The sequence below is a fragment of the Pleurodeles waltl genome, chromosome 7, assembly GCF_031143425.1.
Source record: "Pleurodeles waltl isolate 20211129_DDA chromosome 7, aPleWal1.hap1.20221129, whole genome shotgun sequence".
Lineage (NCBI taxonomy): Eukaryota > Metazoa > Chordata > Amphibia > Caudata > Salamandridae > Pleurodeles > Pleurodeles waltl.
In genome coordinates, this window is record NC_090446.1 from 1,130,707,948 (window position 1) to 1,130,735,503 (window position 27,556).

General features: G+C 47.0%; 1 protein-coding gene across 3 annotated transcripts in view; it reads left to right on the plus strand.

The window, feature by feature from the left end:
* Positions 1–27,556, plus strand: part of TSEN54 (tRNA splicing endonuclease subunit 54) — a 202,657-nt gene that overhangs the window by 127,463 nt on the left and 47,638 nt on the right. For all 3 annotated transcript variants that reach the window (XM_069200157.1, XM_069200156.1, XM_069200155.1), the window contains 2 exons: positions 20,572–20,670; positions 21,544–22,163. In XM_069200157.1, the coding sequence (XP_069056258.1) occupies positions 20,572–20,670; positions 21,544–22,163 (719 nt within the window). The remainder of the gene's footprint in view (positions 1–20,571; positions 20,671–21,543; positions 22,164–27,556) is intronic.

Consider the following 27,556-nt stretch of genomic DNA (forward strand, 5'->3'; position numbering starts at 1 on the left):
ATGACCTGGAGATTCAGAGACCGGAGGCAGGGTGTCGTGGACCTGTTGATGTAAGACACGCAATTTAGCCGTCAATTCATACAGATAGAGCATCCTGTTTTGCTTGACTATCTCGCTAAACTTCTTGGGCCTAGGCACTCCCCATATATTGGCCGGGCGGGCGAAGACTATTTCATAAGGACTAAGTTTCACTCGTGAATGCACAGTCATTCTGGTTGATAGGAGTGCTAAGGGTAGAGCGTCAGGCCATTTGAGACCAGAGCTCGCTTGTATCTTGGCCAATTTTAGCTTTAGAGTGCCATTATAGCACTCCACTAATCCAGCTGATTGGGGGTGATTTGCAGCGTGAAACTTTTGGTTTATGCCTAGCCCTTCGCATACTTTCTTCATCACTTGACCCACAAATTCACTTCCATTGTCACTCCAGATCATTCTCGGCATTCCGAATCTAGGGAAGAACTCTTTCACAAGGGCTTTGGCTGTGGATAGCGCAGTATTGTCTTTTAGGGGATAGGCTTCCACCCATCTTGAAAAGGCACAAACAACAACGAGTACGTATTTTAAGTTGTTGCACCTCTCCATGTGGATGAAATCTAGCTGCAAAACCTCAAACGGATACGTAGGAGGTGCAAAATGACCAGCTGGAGTTGGGGTTCCTCTACAAGGGTTGTGTTTCAGGCATACCATGCAATTTTTAACCACATTTTTTGCGCACTTGGGAATTCCTGCATTTTGCCATACTGGGGCCAACAACTTACAAATCCCTTTCACACTGATGTGAGCCATTCCATGAGCCATTGTAACTACTGCAAGCACATACACATCGGGTAGCAACCATCTTTGATGTTCTGACAACTCGACCCAACAACCATTCGCATCCAATTTACCCGTACTTTCTCTCCACACACTCAATTCTCTCTCTGTGGCTTCAGCTTGAATCGATTTCACGCTTTCTATCGTGTCTTCACACATTCCAACATCACCAATCCATCTTGCAGGGCCCGCGACATACATTCGGCTCATCACATTCCTTGCCGTTTCTTTTGCGACCTCGTCAGCAAATGCATTCCCACGACCAACATCATCAGTCACCTTTTTATGTGCGCTACACTTCACAATCGCAACTTGCAACGGTAAAGTAAGTGAATCAAGGAGCTCATTTACCAACTGACCATGCTGTATTTTAGTTCCATGCGAGGTCAGGAACCCACGTTCCTTCCACAAACGCCCAAAACTATGGGCCACACCAAACTCATATTGGCTATCGGTATAGATAGTCACTTTCATTCCTTTTGATACTGTACATGCTCTTGTTAGGGCTATTAACTCAGCTGCTTGGGCTGAATTATGTGGGATACGTGCAGCTTCAACAATCGTACACAAAGTTGTCACAGCATACGCCGCAGTCGTGTCACCATTCGGGAGCTTAAAGCATGAACCATCCACCCACAAAGTACCATCACTCTTTGCAATGGGAGTGTCCAGAAGGTCTATTCTCCCTTTCGTTTCTTCTTCTGTCCTATGGAGACAATCCTGTTGTTCAGAAGTATCTAACTCCGTCACAATTGGCAATAACGTAGCTGGGTTAAGTGTAGTGCATCTTTTTATATGTACATGGCTTGCTAACAATGTCAACTCGTAACCTGACAATCGAGCACTAGTTAAATGCTGTGTCTTGGTTCTGTTTAACAACGTGTCCACTGCATGTGGAACCATTACGATTAATGTGTTATTCATCACTAAACCAGCAGACTGTCGGATAGAAACAGCAGCTGCCGCTCTTAAGCAGCTCGGTAGTGCCTTAGCTACTGGGTCTAAGGTTGAGGAGAAATAGGCGCATGGACGCTCCCTGTCTCCAAACTGTTGTGTCAAAACTGCTAACGCACAACCTTCTTTCTCATGGATATACAATGTAAAAGGCTTGCTGTAGTTGGGGGTACCCAACACAGGAGCTGAACATAATGCATCACGTAATTCGACAAAACTTTTCTGACAATCTTCAGACCATGGGACGGGATTTGGTATATCTTTACAAGTTAATGCCACCAAGGGTTTGGCTATTAACGAAAAATTAGGTATCCATTGTCTGCAATATGATGTAATACCCAAGAAAGCACGCACTTCTCTTTGTGTTCTTGGAACACTCATTGCTGCAACAGCCCTGATTCTCTCTGGGGTCAGTTGCCTTCCCTCCTTCGAAAAGAGATGACCTAAATAGGTCACTTCTTTTTGACAATACTGTAACTTTGAAAGGGACACTTTGTGGTGTAAATCAGACAAATGACGCAATAATGACAATGTTGCTTCTTTGCAGATCTCCTTAGTATCTGCGGCAACTAGCAAATCATCGACGTATTGAATGAGAGTGGCGCCATCAGGTAACATAAGAGTGTCAAGTTGTGCTTTCAAAGCCTGACTATAGATAGATGGACTTTCACAATAGCCTTGAGGAAATCTGAAGCTTCGTCCTCCCAAATTGAAGCCAAAAATGTCCCTGCTCTCTTCTGCAATAGGGATGCTGAAGAAAGCATTTTTCAGGTCTATTACTGAAAACCACGTGGCTGAAGCTGGAATCATTGTCAACAATGCAGTGATATCGGGGACGACTGGAAACTGTGGCACAACTATTTTGTTCACCTCTCTAAGATCAATTACAAACCTATAAACAGGTGGCTGAGTAGGGTCAGTATGCTTCAAGACAGGCAAAACAGGACTATTGCAAACGTTGCCTCTTGTCTCTTCAATTACATCCTTCTCAATCAGATCACGAATAATTGCCAACAACGCTTTTTCCCCTTCACTAGAGATCTTGTATTGGGGAATACGTGGCATTTTAACATTGGCTTTTAATGTTATCACATATGGCTGAATTTCCAAAAGACCTACATCATTAGGTCCAGTAGCCCAAAGAGTATTAGGAAGAGACGAAAATTCTGTGGAAATCTGTCCTTTGACAAATACATTGGTGAAACCACTTTCTTACCCAATGTGAGTTGCACTCCAGAAGGAGAGCAATACAATGTCGCATACAATCTCTTTAACAGATCTAATCCTAACAAGTTCTCGCCACAACCTGTCGTCAAAATAAGGGGTGTTTCAAATTTACAAGGTCCAACAGAAAGAGATATAGGGTTAGAAATCGGATTTCTAACTGGGGCGCCGGAAAACCCTACTGATACATTTGTTTCGCCAGACAAAGGTGCGCCAGGGAGTTTTGAGTGCATAATAGAACTCTTGGTAGCACCAGTATCCAACAGAAAAGGTTCTGACACACCTGATGCAATCACCTTAACATAAGGCCCACTCTGATCTACTGGAACTGAAACAACTCCCTTTCTTTGTCTATGGCTGTCCTAGCAATCATTACTGTCCAAATGCTCATCCTCTGTATAGTAATCATCAGTATAGTACTGAGCCGTCCTACCAGATGCATTAACCTGTTGATCAAATCTGTTCATTGAGTTTTGAGGGAGGAATGGGCGCACGTTCTGGGGAACATATCCACGTCCTCTTCCTCTAGGTGCTTGTGGAACACCTCGACCTCTTAAACCGGAAGTACCATTTGCGCGCTGTAGCAAAGCAGGGCAACTATACTTGAAATGACCCTCTTCCTTGCAATATGAACACTGATTGGGACCTACTGGGATACGTGGTTGAGCATACTCTGCTCTTTGCGAGTTTCTCTGAAACGGTTGGGGCTGATAGTTATTCTGATAGTTGTTCTGTGCACCACTATTCTGACCACCACGTGGCGGGTACGCTTGTTGTAACAGAACCTTCGTTTTCAATTCTTTTGTTTTCTTCTCTACTCTATCTCTCTCATCTTTATCTCTATTTTCGTAGTACTGTGCAGTAGCCAATATCTGTGCTGAAGAGGAAACTGCCCAAGAACTTTCTGAGTCTTTTAACTTTTTACACAACTCAGGAAGCAGATTATGCACAAATTTATCGACGAACAAACGTTGACCACCTTCCGTGCTCATATCTTGACCACTGTGGTCCACAAACGTTTCTTCAAACCTGGTGAAGAAATCTGATACCGTTTCTTCTTTCTTTTGCTTACATGCAGACAATTTATCCCAGTTTACACGCATCGCAGGCATTATAGTTTTCATGTAATCAATAATCCTACCAGGAAGCTCTGTCACTAAAGGCTCAGGTTTAGCACCACCAATTTGTCGGGCATCTGCAGCAGCAATATTAGCCCATGTGTCACCTAACTCTTGAGCATGGTCTGTATGGCGAATCTTTCCCCATAAAGGCTGTGGAACAACATTCCCAAACAACATGTCTATGTCAGCTAAATTCATAATGCAAGACCCCGCAGTCTGTGACAATTCCTTGTAATACCCTGTAGGATTCTTACGGGGATCAGGCAATGTCTGCTTAAGGGCTAAAACTTCAGCTCGCTTCCATGGAACGTGTACCCATACACGCTGGAAATGAGGCAGGACAGGTGGATTAGCATTTGGGTCCCCTTCCCTCCACTGTGGGGGAACTTCTCTCATGGGGTACTGTTTCCCTTTCTTTTTAGCAGAAGAATCATATTTAAACAATAACCTGGAAACACCTTCAGTCCTAAACGACAATAACATTGCAACTGCTTTCTCGACATCTGAACCCACAATCAAACCTGTCGCAAAATCGAACCGTACACGACACAACTTAGGCGGATTGGGCTCCAAACCATTTTCCTCTAAATCCTCAGAAAGAAAAGTACAAATTTTTTCAAAAACGTATCTCTGTTTCGGTTCTTCCCACTGATGGAAGACATCCATAACAGACTCTAGTTCATATCTCGCTGGTTCAGTAACCCATTTATGCGCCAAATAATTCAGTGTCTCTTTCTCCATACCATCAGGCAATTGGCTACGCAATTGTTTACGCTCTGAAACTGGGGTCGTAGCTAATGACCCAAAGAGAGGGGATAAAAGACTAGTCACAGTGTTTGTCATTCTCTGACGGATAGAGGGAGAGGTTGACAAATGAACAGGAGGAAAAACAGAATGAGACAAGGCAGAGACAGAAGCAGTGTCAGAAACAATACCAGGAGTGGTAGTCGCCATAGTAGTCAAAGTTGTAGGTAGTAAAGGCAGAGCAGATGTCAAAGCCGGTGGCCCTTGAGGAGGCTGCACAGGAGGAATAGGAAACAACTGAAGAATAGCTGGTGGGTGCTGGGGAGGAGCAGGAGGCAATGCAACCACTGGTTGTGCAACTAGAGGTTGCGGAGGTGTCGTTGCATTCTGCGCATAGGGTGGTGGCGAACTTAGCAAATGCGACATTAGGGGATCTTTTTCAGAGTCTTTTGCTGCATCTTGCTGAAGAGGCGGCAAAACTGGATAGCATTTATCTACTGTCATTTTATGTCGCCTATGCAACTGCTCATTCAACTGTTCTACTTCGTTATCTTTAAACTGTATAGCAGCTTGCATAATCGAAATACCTTTTTCTCTCTTATTTTTCTTAGCTAATTTAATTTCCTTTTGCTTGGCTTCCTTACGCCATAAGCGGAAAGAATCAAACATTGCCGGCCGGGCTTTCTTCTTAAAAAGTCTAACTTCGAGGTTCTCTAAGATTTCTGTGTCAAAGCTACCATTTTGGGGCCATTTTAAAACACCATCTTTTCTGGTGTAACGGATCCATACTTCATTATATGTGATGGGGCCTACTCCGTGCTTCACATATAGTTCATAGGTTGGAGTTCCAATCGGAGGAACCGGACATGAGTCCTCCAACCGGGAGTCCCTTTTACAACCAAGACAAAACAAATTTTCAAGTCTGCTAAGACCAGGCATCTTCGCTCACTAGTCTAGCTTCAAACTTCAAAGGATTATCGTTTACGATAGTCTCGTGAATACATGAGTCCTTCGGCTTTGGTACTTGCAAGTTCCAAATCAAAGTGATCCCAAAGGGATACCAAACCAAATGTCCAACTAAGGACCAAACCAAGTGTCCAACTAAGGACTGGGAGACGCTCCACTGATACTTAACTGAAAATATCGATGACGTCACCAGAAGACTCATCTTATCGTTTCGCTCTACCAAACATCAAGGGTCCAAATCAGGGCGATAGCCAGTGCAGCAGTCCTTCGTAGCAGTCGGGAAGCGGGGAACCTCGCAGCAAAGACTTTCGGACCACTTCGACATGCAGGGGTCGATGAAGTGGCGGCCTTCCTCCAGAATTTTCACACGAAGCTCCTCACGGACCTCAGGCTTGGACCGGTACCGCTGGTATCGCCCCACGTTGGGCGCCAACTGAGGTACTGGGTTTTTCAGAACCGGTACTGATCCGGTAACTCAGCGGTGCCAGGGTACACCCAAAGACCTCGGGTACTTTCCTGATTCAGACCACAGAAACTCAGAGTCTTCTAGGTGAAGTCAAAGATCGAATTTATTGGCTGCAACCAAGTAACAAGCGTCCTAGAAGTACAACAGCACGGTTTGTATGTTCTCAGGAGACTGTGTGTCAATGCAAAATCAGGTTTCCTTATATACAGTTTTTTAAGCTTCAGGCGCAAACATTCTTGACATTTTGGTTGGTCATTCACATGTTTTCACTACAAAGGAAAAAACAGTGTCATGATGAAACCTCATATTTCATGTCATCCAACCCATAATAAATTACCCAGCAAGGCCTAGTATTTTACATCAGATAAGTGTGGACCACCAATAAAAACGGGCACCTCCCCCTCGTAAAGTAAGAAGAAAAGAGCAGGTGCAGGTGTGAGCAAGATTAGGCAGGGTGTGTGAGCGATAATAAGGGTTTTATGGCATGGTGTGCCTTGATGCTATCTGATTCGGCCACTGGGAGAGGGACTGACCAAACAGGTTTGGTCTGAGGCAATGGTTCCAGCTTGCCCAGGTCAGAGAAAAGTCAATCAAGGTGTACGTGTCCTTGGAATCAAATCTGACTGTATTATAAGCCTATGTGAGGGCAACTTTTAAAAATGGCTGCAGTGTATAAAATGGGAGCCACGAGTGCAGGACGAAAATGGCGATTTCGAGGTGAAAACGCTGCTGGAATTGAGCGAAAATGCTCATGCTTAGTGTACTAGTCATTATCGGTCTTTTGATACTAAAATCGTACTGCTGTGGCAAAGTAAATTACATGGGTCCAGAATTTTTAGAACCACAATAGAAGATTGCAGTCGGTCAGTAGCATGGAAAAGCCACCTACAAGCCTTGGCAAAAGCAGAAGTCGCAGTGAAGCACAAAGTGGAGCTGCCAGGGACCACCAAGGTCTAGGAGGACTCAACCCATAGGGGGAGTCCTAGGGGGACCCTCAGCAAGGCAGGGAGTCCAAAAAAGAAGAGGCAGCTCCCACAGGAGACCCACTGGACAAAGAACCATGAGTCGCAGAGAAGCCCACGCAGCACAACTGTAGAAGGCTTCCACGTGGCAGGAGAAGCACGCAGGGGGTTGTGCGTTGCAGGAAGGATTGCTGGGGGCTAGGGATACACTGAGCCTGAAGATACCTTGGAGGAGATGCAAACAAGCCTTGGTAGCTGCAAGAGACGCATTGCATGGGGGTACTATCCTACGTGGGAAGGCAAAGGCTTACCTTCACCAAAGTTGGACAGCTAGCAGAGAGGACCAAGGGGACCGCTCCAGACCACCACCAGTGATGTAGGATCCACGCAGCTCAGGATGAGTGGAAATCCATGAAGCTGGTCGTCGTAGTTGGTGCCTGCAGATGCAGTGGAATGACTCCTTCACTCCAAGGGAGATTCCTTCTTCCTTCTCATGCAGACTGAAGACCTGCCGCCCTCAGAGGATGCACAGCCAGGGAAATGTTGCAGAAGCTGTAAGGACCAGTGGAAACAATGTTGGAAGCAGAGTCTTCGTCGTGGATGCAGATTGTCGGTTCCTGGAGCCTCCAGTCACAGTTCCAGTGGCTAGAGGTCAAAATAGTGCAGAGGAGTCCAGCCGGAATCTTGCAAGCCGAATCTGAGGACCCACCCAAGAGAGAGACCCTAAATAGCCCTGAAAGGGGATTGGCCACCTAGCCAGGTGACCACCTGTCAGGAGGGGGCTCCGACATTACCTGCCTGACCAGGGTACTCAGATGGTCCCAGAGGTCCCTGCCAACCATGGATTCAAGATGCAAAACCCAGCGACCCCCTGGAGGAGCTCTGAGCACCACCCCTGGGGTGGTGATGGACAGGGGAGTGGCCACTCACCTTTGCATTGTCCAGTTTTGTGCCAGAGCAGGAATTGGAGGTCCCTCAACCAGTGTAGACTGGTTTATGCACAGAGGGCCCCAAATGTGCCCATCAAAACATACCAGTGGCTTGGGAAGGCTACCCCTCCCAAGCCATGTAACACCTATTTCCAAAGGGAAGAAGGTGTTACCCCCTACCCCCAAAGGAAATTGTTTGTTCTGCCTTCCTGGGCTGGAGCTGCTCAAGCAGCAGGAGGGCAGAAACCTGTCTGAGGGGTGGCAGCAGCTTGGGCTGCCTGGAAAACCCCAGAAGGCTGGTAGGAGCAATGCTGGTAGGAGCAGAGTGCATGGAATCATACTTTCAACACAGGCAACAGTATTGGGGTAGGATTCCAACATGTTTGATACCAAACATACCTAAGTTCGGAGTTACCATTATTTAGCTAGACATAGGTAGTGACCTATGTCCAGTACACACATAAAATGTCGTCCCTGCACTCATGAAGTCCAGGAAAATGGAACTGGAGTTCGTGGGGGCACCACTGCTAGTGCAGGGGTTCCCTCACACACAGGTACTTGCACCCTGTCCTCTGGGTTAGGAAGGCGTGCCATAGGAGTGACTTAAAGTGACCTGGTGCAGTGACCTGTAGTGAAAAGGGTGCATGCACCATTTCACGCAGGCTGCAATGGCAGGCCTGTAGATACACTTTGCATGGGCTCCCCATGGGTGGCATAATACATGCTGCAGCCCATGGGGGATCCCCTGGTACCTCAATGCCCTGGATTCCTAGGAACCATATACTAGGGACTCACATGGGGGCACCAATATGCCAAATGTGGGGTGTAAGTAACCAAGTTACCAGGTTAGAAGGGAGAGAGCATAATCACTGGGGTCCTGGTTAGCAGGATCCCAGTGAATACAGTCAAACACACTGACAACAGGCAGAAAATGGGGGTAACCATGGCAAGAAAGAGGGTACTTTCCTACAAACTCACTCTCCTTTTACTAGTACTCAACCTATCTGATAAAAACATCTAGCTGCAGATTCCTTACCTTTGAGTTTTCCAGGTGTCAGACTGGATCTGATAACTTTTGCTTGAGCAATACCCCTGCTCACGCTGTCGGGTGGCTCCTTTCGGTTCCGCGTGGCATCATTGGCACTGGATGTGACAATGCTGTCACCTATTTAGATGCCAACCAGGCACGCGGACATCAGTTATTTTCTTTCCAGGCCGCTTAGCGCAGATCCGGAGAGAGCTACCCCACTGTCATTTTTTGACAGGCTTTTTTTTTTTTTTTTTTTAAACATTTTGTCAAGTATTTTTGACGATGACATCTACAAATGTAGGATTCAAGCCATGTGGTAGCTGTCACCGTGCCATGTCGGTTACAATCCCTCTCCTTGTCTGCCTGTGGTGTCTCGAGCGTGACCACAACTCCAAGTTGTGTTCAGACTGCCATGCCATGGCACCAAAGGCTTTGAGGGAGCAGTCCGTGAAGCTGCTTGCGGGCCAGCAGTCAACGCCATTTGGCGGGACTCATAGAAGATCATGGTGCCGGCCGAGGGGAAGGTCACGGGACTGCTCCAGGAGCCCCAAGTCATCTTCTTCCCACTCAAGGAAAGAGGCATAAAAAGAGGAAGTCTAAGCAGACTTTGACTTTGCCTCATCTGCCGGCCAGCGCAACAAATTTGGAACATCAGCGTTCCAGGCATGGTTCTGAAGAATTGATGCCAGGTCCAAATTCGTGCCTCCCTCCATTTCTGGAAGCCGGAGCGACCACCACTCAGATAAGACTTTTATGAGGCCACGCACAGCATATTTAGAGCCGGCTGACCCGTCCGGAGCACCTTTTGGCCCGCGGTGTAGGAGGAGGCCCCATCAGGTTCTGCGCTGGTGGCTTCATGTGATGGGATTTCATGGATCCAGATCGGCGCCGGTCATACCCATGCAACCATTTCCAGCACCAGTTAGAATGCACATGTTCCTGGTGCCGGCTGTCGGTATGAGCCCCATTCAGATTCCAGACGAGCCATAATAGCATCGCTCAACACCAACGTCGTTGCTGGAGCATTATTTCCAACAGCCATGCATGGAAGAAGATTGGGAGGGGTCACTGGACCCTTTAGAACACCAGTTAGAGAGATCTATGGGATGGTATGAGGACTAGGAGAGGCCAGTGGACTGGACACCTTTCCAGATACTGGCCTGCTCTCCCACCCCTGCAGCTATAGAAGAAGGAGCTTCTTATGCAATGGTAGATAGTGGGCGGCGGATGTTCTTGAACTGCCCTCTTTGGCTGTCAAGACTAACCTCTTGAGTGAAGTGCTGCAGCCTTGGGCTTCTACTTCCGAACCGCTCCTGCCCTTTAATGAGGTACTTATTGACATCCTGCCGGGAACTTGGTCCAAGCCCAGCACAGCGGTTCATGTAAATAGGACGATTGCCTTCAGCCATCGCCCTGCATCCGGCGACCCTAGTTCCGTCAGCCAACACTCCACCCCTGAGAGCTTGGTAGTCCAAGCCTCCACTTTCCAGGGCGCGCTCCCTTCGGCTCCCCCGGACTGGGAATCTAAGAGACTGGACTAGCTTGGGAAGAAGACGTTTTCTTCCACCATCTTGGCATTGAGGTCGGTGAACACATCATGCTTATTGGGCCATTTCTTGCACACTTTATGGGATACTATTGCACAAGTGCTGCCACAGGTCCAGAAGGCGGCCGGGGCCATTCACTCCAAAGCAATGAAAGACAGGAGAGATGTGGCAAAGTTCACCTTTGGGTGTGGCCTGAATATGACTGACACACTGGGCAGACCGGTTTCGTCGACGGTGGCCTTGTGGCGCCATACCGGACTGAGAACATCTGGCTTTTCAGGGGATATTCAGGCAAACCTTATGGACATGCCCTTCGATGGGACTTGCTTGTTTGGCAAGAAGGCAGACGCTTTAAGCTCTCTTGGGCCACTCGGCGACCCCTTGTCCTCCTTTACCCATTCGTGGCCACGTAAGGGGCATACCACCGCGTCACCCATATTGCTAGCCACCATCCTGCGTAAGCTTCCCCCCCCCCCCCACCTGAGCTATGCGAGGACGTGGGTGTGGTGTCTTCAGACCTAAAGGGTTTGGATTTCAGAAGTCTTCTACTACCCAACTCCTGGCAGCTGCAGCCTCCAAGCCCTCCTAGTTTGATTCTGCAAGACCATGCTTGACCATTTGGAGGGAGAATTCAACATCATCTCCTCCATTGCATTGGACGCTTGGGTTCTGCAGATCATTCTGAAGGGCTAAGCCCAGTCTTTTCAGTCCTTCAAAGTCCCCCTCCCGAACCCCACCCCACGCCCCCCATCACTCCCCAATAAATCGCCAACATTCGAACGGCTGGCGGAGGATCATTTGTCTCTGCTCCAAGAGGAAGTTACAGCTCTCTTGGCAAAGGGATCTATAGAAAGGATCCCAATATCGGCAGTGGTTGTTAATCCAGCTACTTTCTGATTCCCCAAAAAAACAAGGGTCTTCTCCCTATTCTAGATCTACTAACCGTCAATCTCTTCTTCAAAATGGAGAAGTTCAGGATGCTCACGATGGCCAGGTCTTGTCTGCACTAGACCAAGAAGACTGGTTGGTAGCGTTGGACTTACAGGATGCGTATTTTCACATTCCCATCCTGCCTGCTCACAGGCATGACCTGCATTTCAAAGTAGGCCATGACCACTTTCAGTTTGCGGTGCACCCTTTTGGTCTCACCAGCTCCCCTCCGGTGTTCACTAAGGAGATGGCAGTGGTCGCAGCTCATCTGTGCAGGTTAGGGGTTTCAGTCTTCCCCCTACCTCGACAACTGGCTGTTGAAGGCAGCTTTGCCTCAGACTGTTTTCTCCCACTTCCAGAGTACGGGACACCTCCTGCATTCTCTTGATTTCACTATAAACGTGCTGAAGTCACACATGACTCCCTCTCAGATGCTCCTTCATCGCAGCCCTGCAGGGAGACCTGAAGTTTCAGTGAGGGCAGCGTCGGGGAAATCTCTCCAACATGGTTCTGTTCTTGGAGGGAACTGCAAAAGACCTGCAGTGGTGGATTACGAACCGTGATTGGGTTAAGGGCAGACTCCTCTCCTTTCCCCAACCAGGCCTCAGTAGTGACAGATGGGCCCTTCTGGGATGGGACAGCCATCTGGGAGAGGTGAAGATGAGAGGACTCTGGTCTCTGGTGGCATCTGGACTCCACATCAGTCTGCTGGAGCTCTGGGCGATCCAGCTAGCACTGAAAGAATTTCTTCCCTCTGTCAAGGGGAAGTTAGTGCAGTGTGCACAGACAACACCACTTCCATGTGGTACTGCAACAAGCAAGGCGGGGTGGGGTTGTGGACCCTTTGTCAAGAGGCCCTGCATCTCTAGATATTGCTGGAACAGCAGGGCGCATAACCCTGGTGGTTCAACACCTGGCAGCTTCTCTGAACGCCAGGGCAGACAAACTTAGCTGTTGATGCCTAGCGGATCACAAGTGGTGTCTCAATTCGGAGGTGGCACAAGGACTCTTTCAGCAGTGGGGAGAGCCTTGGTTTGATATGTTTGCCTCCGAAGAGAACGTGCAATGTCCGCAGTATTGCACGTTGGAGCTTCCAAGGCAGCAATCGCTTGCCAAAGCTTTTCGTTGCAAGTGGAGGTCAGGCCTTCTGTATGTCTTTCCACCCATACCACTTCTGCCCAGAGTTCTCAAGAGATAGAGAATGACTGGGCCCAAGTATCCTTGTGGCTCTGGACTGCGCACAGAGAGTCTGGTATCCTGAGCTTCTAAAAATGAGCATTGATCCTCCGATCAAGCTGCCCCTTCTGCAGAATCTTCTGTTACAGCAGCAGGGGAGGGTTCTTAACTTGAATCTGTCAACTATGCGCCTTCAAGTGGCGACAGTTGATGGCCTTCAACCTTCCTCCCGAAGTCTGTAATGTAATTTTAGTGTTCCTCCACAAAGACTGTATACGTATGCTATTGGCAAAGATTTGAAAAATATTGTACGGAGAAGCCTTTAGATCCTCTTTTTGATTCTCTACCTGATATTGCTCTTTTGATTCTGTCCCTTGAACAGCAGGGCTCTGCTCTGGGCACTCTTAAGGGCTATCTGTCTTTTCTGTGGCTGTCTGATCAACCCTATTGTAAAGTCCCCTATTGTAGATAGGTTTTTTAAAAGGCTTGTGCATATTTTTCCCCCTTCGCCCTCCATTATGCCTCATTGGGACCTGAACTTGGTTCTTACATTTTTGATGTGTGCGCTGTTTGAGCCAATTCACTACTGTGCTCTCAAGCTGCTCACCATCAAAACAGCCTTTCTTGTGGCCATAACATCTGCTCGGAGGGTGAGTGAGCTGCAGGCCTTGACATCCAAGCCTCCATATCTCACAGTGTTTTCTGATAAAGTGGTGCTTCTTTGGATTGCATCTTTTCTCCCAAAGGTGGTGACCCCATATTGTTTGGGACAGACTGTCACCCTGCCCACCTTCTTTGCTCCCCTGCATCCCACCGGCTGGACTCAAGAAGAGCGCTGTTGTTCTGCCTTGACCACACAAAAGAGTTCCAGGTGGACGACCAACTCTTTGTGGGATATGTTGGAACACAGAAAGGTCGGGCAGTAGAGAAACAAACTATTTCGCACGGGGTTGTTCTCTGTATAAAGATCTGCCACGCACTGGCCAAGAAGCAGCCTCCCGAGGGCTTAAGGGCCCATTCCCCCAGGGGCAAATCTGTGACTATGGCATTAGCATGCAGTGTTCCAGTCCCAGATATTTGTCAGACAGCAAACGTGGGTATCACTGCACACATTTGCAAAACACTACTGCCTAGACAGACAGGTCCACAGAGATGGGTATTTCACCCGCTCAGTCCTTCAGGACTTCATAGTATAGAAAATGTGTCCGCCGCCCACCGCTAGGAGGATATGGCTAGGGTATCTATTCAAAGGTAAGGAATCTGCAGCTAGAAATCTCTTTCAGATTAACAAGTTACTTACCTTCTGTAATGCATTATCCGTTAGAGACTATAGCTACAGATTCCTTACACCCACCCATGGCTCCTCGCTCTGCAGACTCATTTATTAGGGTCAGGATGATCCCTTTCAGGGCCCTAGATTTGACACTCATTTGTCAGTTCATTTCATGGCTCTGCGCGTAGACACCTGAGTGGCTTCCTTCTAGGTGACTGCGACGTCACATCCGACGTCGATGACACTATGCAGAACTGAACGGAGCCACCCAATGGCACGTGCAGGGGTATTGCTGAAGCAAGAGTTTCCAGATCCAGTCTGACGCCTGGGAAATCCAAAGGTATGGAATCTGCAGCTAGGTATAGCCCCTACCAAATAATGCGTTACCAAAGTTAAGTAACTTGTTTGTTACTCACATCTCCACATCCCCCACACAAACCAAATCACACTGCTGACCTACCAGCCCATATGCATTATTTCATTTTTTCTTTTTTTGTGTGTTTTTGTTTCTCATGCCCAATATGTTTAGTATGTTTATTCCCCATAGCGTGAAATGCTCAACACAGCGAGTTCCACCAATCTGCCACTGAAAGGTTATACAATGCCAAGTTCTCCATGCAAGCACACAGACACATTCATACGCTGATTTTTTTTCCTGCTTAAATAAAATATGACTGAAGCACACATTTTATCATACTTTTTCTATTTTCTATACACCAGCACCATTTCCAGCTAGACTAATTTGTAGCCTTCCATTAGTTTTGAGTGTTATCCTTTTAAAATACAGATACTTGAATGTGCAGATTTATTAGAGATTACCATAACACATGCATGCCTCTGCAACTCTTTCCTTTTTCAAGACTGCTGGCTTTGATTATCTCACTTGTGTTGGCTACATCTAGAAGGACCGCACAAAAAGACTATTTTTCAGGAATGTGTTTTGTTCCCTCTTTTAGAAAGTGCTTTTTAATCTTTAGCGTTTCAGTGTGTCAGCAACATCACCTTTATATCTCCTTTACATTGACCTCATCCAACCTTTTTTAGTCTGTAATAAAAAATATAACAAATCTAAGGCCAATCTTGAATTGTTCTTTGATTTGACCCTTTTCTACCAATACCTTCAGTAATACAGATTGAGGGCCTCATACCAACCCTGGCGGTCATAGACCGCCAGGGTGGCTGTCCACGGAAGCACTGCCAACAGGCTGACGGTGCTTCATGTGGAATTCCGACAGCCGCGGTCGCCCAGCCGGGTCCGGCGGTTTCCCGCCGGATTAGCCCCGGCTGGGAGAATCCTCCATGGCGGCGCTGCAAGCAGCGCCGCCATGGGGATTCCGACCCCCTTCCCGCCAGCCTGTTTCTGGCGGTTTTCACTGCCAGAAACAGGATGGTGGGAACGGGTATCGTGGGGCCCCTGCACTGCCCATGCCACTGGCATGGACAGTGCAGGGTCCCCCTAACAGGGCCCCAGCATGATTTTCACTGTCTGCATAGCAGACAGTGAAAATCACGACGTGTGCAACTGCACCCGTCGCACCCCTGCAACACCGCCGGCTCCATTCGGAGCCGGCTTCTGTATTGCAGGGCCTTTCCCGCTGGGCCGGCGGCCTTCCCTTGGCGGGCGCCCGCCAGCCCAGCGGGAAAGTCTGAATGGCCTCCGCTGTCTTTTGACCGCGGAGCGGCCAATTGGCGTTTACCGCTTGGCGGGCGGCGCCTGCCGCCCGCCAATATTGGAATGACCCCCTGAATCTTCTGTTGAAGGACCCAAGATTTTGCAGCACTCAAAAGATGGGAGGAAAATATGGCAGTGGTTCTCTCAATTAGAAAAATTATTCCAGAGAAAATTCTACAATAGAAACTTTTCTGTGGCAGGTCTTCAACTGGGAAATAACTTTCATCTTTCCCATTTTCTTTCGCCACCATCAAAGTGTTGTAGAGTTGAATGAGGTAGACGCAGTCTTGCTGTGAATTTTTATAGAGGTGCTAATAAAATCAAACTTGTAGGCATCAATAGATGTTTAACTCCAACATTATGATGGACTCGACTGGCATCCAGTGTAACACAAATTACTCCAGCCTCTGTATGAAGTAATTAACCGAATGCGACAAGTGCATTATCGGGCAGCCAGATAGTGTTTTATGAAGTGTAAATACATGACATCTGTCTTAAAAGTACTCACTGTAGTGTATTTGCACATTAAACAAGGCCTTCTCTGACGCATCAAACCAAAGAATCTGTAAAGGCTAACCCCACCCGAAAATCTCCAGTTGGCCAACAAACATAATAAGTCAATTGAAGTTGAAGCAACAGATTCATTAGAGCTGCTTTCTTTGGATTGCATGGCCCCAGGTCGGAAATGCTCCCAACCAGCCCCAGTGAGTAGAAAAAAGCCAACAGCCTTCCAGAAGACTAAGAACTGATCTAGTCACAAGCCGGCTATGAGTTATCAAATGGGAACCATCAAGCACAGAGTTTGCCACACACCAGATTCACAGATAAAGCACTGCACTGACAACACTTCTCAGAAAAGACTAATATGGTCAACAGCTTATTTAGGGGGGGAAATCAACAAGATCATGGAAATCATTATGATACCTTAACACCAGCCATCATCCCACCATTACCATTTGGAACGCACCAAAATGTTTTCATTAAATAAATATCAACAATTTTTCACCTCTCAAGATCGCTTGAATCTCTTAAGACCACTTAATTTGTTGTAGGAAAGTAGGATCTTTCTGATATGGTTGCCCCACTTTTTGAGTGGTGTCAGTGTGTTTTGACTGTAATACATTGGGCTCCTGCTAACTAAGAACCCAGTGTCTGTGTTCTCACCCCTAAATTTGGTTCGTAAGTACTTCTTAGACCCCACAACTGGCATACCGGTGTACCCCTGTAAGTCCCTAGTATATGTTACTCAAGTACCCAGGGCATTGGTACATAAGGGGGCCCCATTGGCTGCAGCATGCATTATGCCACTTATGGGAGCCCATGCAAACTAACTGCAGGCCTGCCATTACTGCCTGTGTGAAATAATGCATGCACCTTACACCCCAGATATAAGTTTTTATCTTTTAAGTGCCGGAAGCCATTTTAAGGTATGTACTGGACACGAGATGTCCAACTACATAATGGCTTCACTGATCCAAATCATGTTTGGTATCAAACATGTTGGAATCATGCAACTACACCGGTTCCAATGTTAATTGCATGATACCTTGTACTTTGGGGGTTCCATAGAGGACCCCCTATGTCTACCTGTGCAGCCTTGCAGGGTCTGCGTGCAAGCCTGTGCTGCTGCGGACTCAGACACTGTTCTGCCCTCCTGCTGCTGAGCTTAACTTCAGCAGGGGAAGGAAGAACAAAGGATTCCCTGTAGAGAAGAGATGTTACCACCTCTCCTTTAGAAATAGGTGTCTCTGGGCTAGGGTGGGGTGCTCCCAATCACCACCATACTGCTTTGAAAGGCACATTTGGTGCCCTCCTTGCATAAACTGATTTACTCCACTGCTGGAGCACCCAACTCCTGCTCTGGCACAAAACCACACAAAGGACAGGGGAGAGAAAACCCTCCTGTCCAGCTCCTCCCCTATGGAGTTGCCCAGACCTCTGCCAGGTAGCCACTTGATTCTGCAATCCTGGAAATAAGATGAGCAGAGGCCCCCTGGGAGCATTTGAGCAGAGTAGCGCCCCTGACCCCCTGATAAGTGGGTAACTGCAGAAGTTGTCCAACCCCCTTCCTGAATTACTTAAGGGCACCCCTGAGGGTGGAACCCTAAATTTGTCTGCAAGATTCTTCTTCAAGACACTTTTGCGACCCGGACACTGGATTTTGCTGCTGGACTTCACCAGGAACCAAGACAAGACTGCAACTGGTAGGAAGGCTCCTACTGCAACTTTGTCCCTGAGGATTGTAGGGACTCTGCAACTTCTGTGGACAGGCATCCTTGAGAGTCACAAGGACTTTGCCTGCATTTACGACAGCATGAAGAAATCTCCCTTGGAGTGAAGACGTCACTCCCCTGCATCCCGCAGGCACCTCAACATAGACGACTAGTTTGTGGATCCTGCTGTCCCACAGACCCTTCAAGGCTCTGCAACACAGATGACAGTTCTGTGGCTCTCCAGAAGTCTGACCTGTTTTCTTTGCAACTGTGAAGATTGTGGTCCCTCGTTGGAGCGGCTTAATTGGAACACCTATGCACCGCATCTGTTTGTCATTGCCAAGGCTTGTTGGCTTTCCGAAGACCTCCTAGCTCCAAGAAACCCCAGCCTCAAGAATCGCACAGCTCTAAGACAGACATCCTCCTTGCAACATGGGCATCCATCTTTGTGCTGCTGAGGCCTCCTCGCTACTCCCTGTGTCTTCTGCCAGAGGGTCCTCCTGGGGGTCCCCATTGATTTCTAATGGTTCTCCTTGCTGAGGGCTGGCTCTGACATACCTGTAAAGTTGAGTCCCCACTTTTACTACTCTTCTTGCAACATGCCTTTTGCATTTTCCAAGGCTTGCTGCTGGTTCTGTTGGCCACTGACCCTTCTGCAATTCAACAACGGATGTGGGACAGCTTGTGGATGACTCCTGAAATCCATCTGCATCTGCAAGCAGCATCTTCAAGACCTCGGTCCTACAGTGAAGTATCCACGAGAAGGATGGGCATTACCATCCTGCACCCCCAGGCAACTCAGGGTGGCATGGATTGTGTCCCCTCTCTCCCCAGGTAGTCCTTGTCTGGAATCCATGCCTGGGTTCCACTGAACTGGTTCACGGGTCACTGTAACAGCTGGACAGCCGAGGTCCATATTCACTTCAATGGGAGGTTCCAACACAACTTCACCCTTATGCACCTGGGCTCCCTGGTGTAGGTACTCCACTTCTCTGGGTATCCATGGGTGGGAGCACTCTCCAAACTTCATTTTCCCAGTGGTTTTCCTTGGGGTCCTCTGGGAAGGGTCCTGAAACACGAAGACTCTAACTGCGACTTCCCCATGTTATCCTATGAAAACATAACCTGGGGTAATGTCTCTGCACCTGGACGCCTGGGGAAACCTAGTTACTTACCTCTGGTGTTTTAGTACTTCCCAGGCCCTGAAGATCCTTGGGTGTTAGTCTTGGTTAGTTGTGATTTTCTCATCCCATTTTTTTAGTAAATGGTTTGGCCCCTCCATTGGGGCTCATGCTATTTTATGCTTTGACTTACCTGTTTCTAAGTATATTTTTGTGTGTATATATCTCCAGTTAGGAGATACACCAAAGTTAGTTTAGTGTCTGTGTTTCAATAAACAATACATTATATTTCTAACACTAGTGTGGTTCTTTCTTGTGTTAACTTCACTGATTCACTGGTATTTGAAATTGCTTTGCACCCTCTCCTGTAAGCCTTAGCTGCTCTCCACAGCTACCCAATTAGAGCTTTGGTTAGTTGTAGCCACTAACATGATAACTAAGGGTTGCCTGGACTCAGTACAGGGTGCCTCACCTATAGGTGCACACCATATACTGAGCCAGTGTCCTACAGTAGTAAAGGCTTCCCAGTAGTGAAACGCTCAACACCAATGATGTACATCATTAATACCTTATTGGTGTAATTGCGTACAACAGCTAGTTTAGTCCAATGACCTTTTAAAGGCAAGGTCATTTGAGAAGGGATTTGGTATTGAGTTAACAAGCAAATAAAGACCACTGCCTTCCTATAAGACTGATAATCTTGACTGAGTCCACAGCGCAGTTCCAGAGACTGCTACTATTTGCGTAGGTGACAACTTCCTGCATGTTAACTTCAACCTCTTGCTTCATAGCTTCTTGTCCTACAAATGTCTGCTGACAATATTGTCCTGCAGTCCTTTACGTTCATGCATGTGAGAATTGGAGTTGCTGAAGAAGAAAAAAGCCACTAATTATAATGTACAAAGAACAAGACAGACAATAACCGAGTATGCATGACCCCTGTGTAAATGGATGCCTCCAAGATGGAGCTGTTTTATAGTGAGAACGCGGAGGAATAGCTCTTGTCCTGGCTGTTTCCTGGCCTTTTGTCATGAGCTTGTGTGGCTAAACCTAGATGTTGGCACTGGCAATAGCTCTGTGCTCCTTTCATGCTCAGTGCATCCAAGTAGCTTCAAGATTCCCCAGTGTTTCAAGTGCAAAGAAATAAATGTCCCTTTATTTTCCCTTTGTGGTGTTTTGTTACTTTGTTTGCCTTAAATTATCACTGTAACTTCTGCTGAGGTATTTTACGACTGCTATGGCTGTATAAACATGATTTTGTTGGCCTTAAATTGATACCTTGCATTTGTCTATTTTGATCTGCATGATACTGTCGCCCTGCTTTCTCATGATATTGTCACACTGTCTTTGTCTGATTTTGGTGCTTTGTATTTTTGTAATTGTCTCCTTTCATCCATGTAATTCCTGCCTTATTGTCCCAATGTTTGCAGCACTGTCCTTTCTTCCTATGAGAGACAAATGAATATGGAGGGCACCCACCGCAAGTCCAGTGGAAACCGCCGCAAAAGGAAACGCAGTCCCAGCCCCAGGTGTGACATTCTACAGTGGATACTTGAGGAGAAATTTAATCTTCTAGAAAACAGAGATGATCATGTACCCTTCTCACTACTCCAGGACCACAAAACTAGAGTGATGCTACAGGAATGGTGTTTGTTTGTGTTTGTCTGTGTGTGCGTGTCCATCCCACTCAGCTCCTCCTTACACCATGGGTACAAGTTCTCATAGCTAGAACTAGGTGGTAGTTGATTATCAGAAGGCAGTGCATAATCTTCTGTGTGTACCTGTAGCGTTGATGTTTATGAGACAAAAAAGGCTCCCTCTTTCTCCCCGTCCTGTGCACTTATCAAAACCTGCCTTTTGCACATGTGCCTTAGAAAGTAAACACAAGGCTTATTTCCGAAGCACTGATCCTACACATCGCATCTCCAAAATCTTTCATTGGATTGAAAGGTGAAATGAGCCTTTTCTAAAGGTCCTGTGTCAGTGATCAAGCGTCCGGATCACAATGTCGGTTGCACTGCCAAATCATTTGTTCTGCCGCATCGAACCCATGGTACAATGCTTCTTCTCTTTGAATTTGAGGTGGAGGGTTGGCTACAAACCACTTGTAACTTCAAAGACAATAATAATAAATGCATATATTTCTTGCTGCCTATGGGTGGAGTGAGAAAGAAACAGTATAGAACTTCTAATGCAGACATTGAGAAAGGGTATAGCCCCAACCTTCTCTTGAGATGACAAGCCTAGAACATTTCTTACCACAGTCATGTTTTATTGTATGCTGAGAAAAGAGAAGAGTTGTGTACCCATAGCCAAGTATTTCATTGACAGCTTTCTGTGCCTATTTCTGTAATTTGTATCTGCTTCATAAGTGTTTGAGAGTGAAAAAGGTATTGTTGCAGATCTCAAGACAAAAGAGGAAAAACCGATGAAAATGTGCCTTGTGGAGAGAGGGCCAAAGAGAAGACATCTGAAAGTGCACTTGTCAACCAAATAATGCCAGCCGTAGGCAGCGTTAATGAACATTGGCCTAGCCATAGCACATCACCAATCCAAAACCTCACTAATACAGCGAATAGGTGTATTTCAGATGATGGTCCCTGTCCCATTTCTGAACCCTCCACCGAGAGTCGAAACTTCAACTGCAGATCCAGATGGGATTTTATAGAAATTATGTTTCCCAATCTTGCCTCTGACTGCTTGCATAACCACCTTCCTCCGCCTGATGTGGTTCTCCTGCCAGAAAACATAATTGGGCGGGAATTGGACATGTCTTCTTGGCGCAGTAGACTAAACCAAACTAGAGAGAGGATATCCAGGAGAGAGCAGGAACAGCTGGAGTGGGAGAGCCGCTATAAGAACAGCATCAATGCAGACATGGAAGTGAAACAGTGTCGTAGCTGGAGGGAATACAAGGATCTTCTGAGAAGGAGGGCGCAGCAGGGAGCCAGACAGCGGCCACCCCACCTTTGGAATCAAGCAGTTACACCGCTGATACAACCCAACCAGACTACATCAACAGGTAATTACACTGAAGGGATTTTAACTTGCCTTTCCAGTGAATTCTGATTTCTTGATCTGCTTTGGAGGGAATATTAAATTAGTTTGGGGACCTTTGCATGTTGCTCAGTGATCCTTCAAGGGTCATGCTTTTTAAACAAGGGCATATGTCCGATGATTAGAGGATAATAGCTTGGGTGTTTTTCTATTGTTTAAGGGCATGAGCTCATAGGTGAGTTAGACTAAACATTGGAAGGCTCTTGTGTCTTCTTAAGTGAGTTATTTGTATGAATGTTGTGTAAGTGCTATGGCTGGGCATACTCTGCATTGTAAGCGAGTTTGGCATAATCACATGTTACTCTTTGATTTGCTTGTGGCAGAATCAACTCTAGAGTACTTTAGTATTTTGGGCTATCTATGTGTACAGCTGATCAGCGGATGAAAGTGTGGTTTGCCTAAGATTGAAAAAGGAGCCCTCTCAACATGTGTATTAGCCAGCATTCTTGTCCAGTCCATTCTCATAAAATAGTAGTAGTCTGATATGTTTTTACCTAAGTCTTTAGTTTTTCCTTTCTGTTATACTGTGCTTTTTGTTATTCTGTTTACTTCTGTGCATCTCATACATGAATACCACTATACCCGACACATGCTTTGATGACATTGCCACTGACACCCTAATTTCCCATGTGTGAATTTTTTGCCCACCTCGAAATATTCACATTATGAAATAGTACGGTGTTTTGGGCTCTGTTTAATGCAGGACTTCACAAAACAATGTTTTTTCAGTCTGGCGAGGACAAGGTCCCCTCCCTCCATCCTCTCTGATAGTTTATCCTGAGTTGCTCTGGCGACTCTACAATTGAATTTTCCTTTTGTTGTCCATGCAGGCTGACCCTACCATAGTATGCTCTGAAGTGCTGAAGCCGCATATTTTGAATAGATGGCACTCTTAAGTGGCTTTTAAGTCTATCAGTACCTGAAATTGTGCAGAAAGTCCTCATCAGCCTGCCACTGGAAAATTTGTAAATCACTGATAAAATCTAATTGTTCTGGAGACGGGGCTAACAAGCAAGATGGCCCACCCTCATCTTAGCTGATCCTCATGGTGGTGGACCTATAGGAAAGACTTTTAAGGAAAAATACTTTGGTATGCATCTCCTGCATGAGAGCCTAGAACCTGCATGCATAGGGCAAAAGCTTGTATAACTTATTTTCTTCAATACTAAGACCTCCACTGGTTTGTGTGGCTCGCTTACTTTTGATATTGGGGGATACAACTGGTGGATGCATTTGCACCGGAGACCAACAGGAGGATGCATCTCTACTCATCCTGAATAGATACAGTTAAGGGCACCCTTTGGTATGCTAACTCCTGCAGTGGTGGGAGAGGTGTATTTTCCCTCTCACTCCTTGGTTCTCTAGTGTTGTAAAGTCCCCTTTTTGGCTGGTCATCCCCTACATTTTGCTGCTTGATGCTGTTGCTTTTGATCTGTAAGTGTACTGAGGCCTCCTAACCAGACCTCAGTACCATCATTGTTTCCCTTAAAATTGTATTGAGATGATTACCAATCCAATTGGCAAGGACTTTACCACCCCTGTAAGCCCTGGTAAATGGTACCAGTGGTACCCAGGTCAAAGATGATAAAGGGGTCACCAGGGCTGCAGCACTGATTGAACCACCCTGTCCGACCCAAGTAAAAGTAAACCTGCAGAGCTCCATGCCAACCTGCACGAGCAGCTTGCCTGCCCGAGTTCGACTCTGCCTACACCACATGCAGGCTGAGTCAATTCACTGCCTTAGCACAGGTCAGTCACCCCTAAGGCAAGCCTCCTATAGCCCAGGAGGCAGGGTGCACTGTGTTATTAGTGTGGACACATATGCACAAGCACATATGGCCCTGTGGCAGCATTTTAAGCCTAATGATACTGTAAATGACCAGCTGTCCATAGGATTACATGGACTGGCACCCTGGCAGTCCATAGATCTCCAGGTCCATGATGGCCTGGCTAATTCCCCGCATGTTAGATATCAACCACTGTGCTTTTTAACACTGAGCACGATTCCCGTGCCCAGGATTAACTAGCATGTACCCTGATGGATGCCTACCAAGATACCAGCTTTCCCCCTGCCTTGGTGGGCTCCCCTTGCCATTTGTTGCCAGGAAAAGAGTCTGCCCTCTTGCTGGATGTGCTAACACTTCCCCCTGGATGACGACAAAGGATCTGGGCAGGAAGGAGGTGACACCTCTTCCCTCCCAGGAAGGCTAGTGTTTGCAGTAATTAAGGCGGCGAACCTCAAAGGCTTACCTGCCCTTTATGTGGAATCTTTTGTCCCCCGCTCAAGGACAAAGCTTTTCCAGCCGCCCAGACCACACTGGCAACTGTGAAAATTAGCTGTTCGGGAGGCCTAACCCCTCAAAGACTAGCCACACCTTTATGGTGGGCTAGAGGGTCTGTAGACCCAGAAAAGGGTTCTGACATGTTCGAAAACCCTAGAAATAGTGGGTTCTGGGTAGAAACTTGAAGTACTCCCACAGGAAAATGTCACTTCAGGGGCGGGCTGGCCGCAGGGAGCAGTAGCCCGTTGGTCACCGACCGCCACATCCTTATCGTCTCCAAACCAGGATTTAAGGGGCTTTCCTGGCACCAGAACCTCAGTTCTGACTTTGAAATCAAGAAGACACCATCCCCAATAACAGGACTTTGGACTCCACTGCATGGCAAAGAGAGGACACTTAAGATCCCTGAGGAGACCATATACTAGAACTGTGTGTTCGACGTGTGCCTGTGGTGAGAACTCATTGCTCCCAGCAAGAGGGACTCCAGTGGATGCCAGAAACCTAAAGCAGACTCCCCTGACTTGGCACCAGTCACCTGCAGAAGTAACATCATGCTGCGTCCCCATAAGTGCAACCCGTCCGGCCCCTCGTGAGTGAGCCTAAAGAAAGACTGTGACCTGCACCCCAGGAGTGGTAGTAAGGCTCTCACCAAGTTATAAACTGCTATCCCCTTCCGGATTACCTCCAGCTGACAAAGTAACCCTGGACTACTTTTGCTGCTGCCACGGCTTGTTTGTCGCCAGCCCGGTAACCAACAGGTTCTCAAATATCACCGACTCCAGTGCAGTTCCTCAGCATAGTGACCAACATCAGCAATGACCCCCACTCCTGAGAATCTGCATCTTGAAGGAGGCGTCTTCGAGAGGAGCAGAGAAGCATCTTTGGCACGACCAGTTTCTGTGATTGACAGCTGCAAGGCCACCTCTACACGCTGAGCCGGCGGACGTGGTGGCAAAGTTCCAGCTGGTGAGTCCAGGTCCTGGGAACCCAAAGGCCTCTACTTCCCAAGGGTAGAGCGTGAGTCCACCCTGAAGTGTGCATTGGCCTGGTGCTGCATTTTGACAGCACCTGTGGATCCCGTCAGCACCAAGAATAACAAAAGCACCTCTGCACCTGGACTCCCTGGGCAAGGTACCTAGGAGCTGACTGTTGAGTCTTGGTCTAGTAACTCACAGGACTTTAACTCTAAGTGAGCTCCCCAGAGCTTACCCTAAAAGTGACCAAGTGCACACTAAGGTTTTCCCCATTTACTTCAATGGGGGTTGTTTGGCCATTAAAAGTACTCTATTTTTCAACGCTTTAAAAATTCATAACTTCAGTTGTGAGTAAGATAAAAATATGCTTTATTGTTACTAAATTGGTGTCCGATTTCTTTCAAGTCGTGTCATTTACTTAACATCCATGTTGTTGTTTGCTTCCCACATGTTCTTCTAAGTAGTCTGACTGCTCTTTGTCACTGTACCAGGACTGAGCTAAGGTTTACTAGTGTGAACCTGAGGTCCGCTTCAGGGTAAAGTGTTTGTATTACATGGTAAGACTCCCCAGTCATACCATATAATTCTGCCACCTTGCTACATCTAGGATCTGCAGAAGAAAGGTATATCCAAAAGGTACCATATGATTTTAGTGGCTCCTCAATGTCTCAACCAGTTTTGGGTTTTTGGGCACAGTGGCAGTGTTTTTTGCTCTTTTTACTTGTTTTCCGCTGTGATGGGATCTACTACCTCAGTACTAGTAAGATAGTCCTCCAGCTCTCAATTTCATATTCTGTGGATGATGAGCTTTTCTTTGGAAAGTTCTGCTGTTCAAGTAGATGTTTATAGATCTTAAACACCAAAAGCCTACAGGTGTTCGGATAGAAGTGCCTTTTGCTATAAGGTTTAACTTTCCTTTTTCAGTTGTTTTCAGTTGGAGGTTGTCGCTCAGTACGGGACTTGAACTAAATCTTATTTCTTCTGTCCTCTACTTCAGTTGTGTCAGTGGCTACCAGAGACACTGATTTTTTCAGGACTGCTACCTGGGGCTAACAAATTCAGTATCTAGTAGAGCATAGATTATGTTTGTAGCATGTGAGGCTTTTGATACACATGCTGTGTATACTCCTTCAAGCTGGTGTTGAGCTTAGACGTTAGCAAGTTTTTTTTTTTTTTTTTTTTTTTTTTTTTTTTTAAGAAGTCTTAAAAGTCATGTGGTGTGACTCCTCCCTTAGTTATACATTTGAGCACCCACTCCGTCGTTAAATTGTTTATCTCCGCCATCGGGGTCTGAAGTTTATTAACATTGCTCCAGGACTCGATGCATTCAACATTGAACATTCGTTGCTCCGGTGTTTAACTTTTCTCTCCACTCCCCCGGGAGACCGGCATCTAACGGACACCCTTCAAGAAATGCCCTCAATGCCATGTAAAATATCCCTGTGTAGACCTCCACAGAGTCTGTAATAACTGCCTAACCCCAATTCAAACCACCCGTAGCACCTTCTGTTTGTACATCAGGTGCAAGAAGATTCTTCATTAATGGAGAGACAGATGCTGGGCTCACACCAAGATTCTCTGATTGTCTAAGCATATGCCAGACATCAGTGAAGTGGACCCACTTGGCGGCGAGGAGGAGAACAAGGAGTCTCAGGCATTTCAGCCCAGCCCAGAGTTTATCTGGTCCGGCTCTTCTGAGCTGAAGGAGCAGTGAAAAAAAAGCAGACAAAAGCAGTCCTTCCACCTCAGTCAACACCATTCCTCATACCAAGTCCAAGCCGAGAGGCTGGAGTACAGTCAAAATGCATGTTCTCAAGACACACAAATGGCCGCATGCAGAGACCAAGCACTGGCCCCAAAGGCGTCTGGCATTGAACCATATGTATAAACTACTGCAGCCTCCAGGTTTGCTGCCACACTTTGGCTCCATTCGGTTGAGACTGGATCCAGCCAAGAGTCTCAACCCCCATTGTTCCTGAAGACCAAAGAGGCATCCGAGCACCAAGATGCCCAAGCACTTGTCAAAGCTGAAGACTCCACTAGTGCCTTCTCCCCAGTGACGTTGAAACCAGCACCTGGTTCGGCATCTCTGTCCACGACCA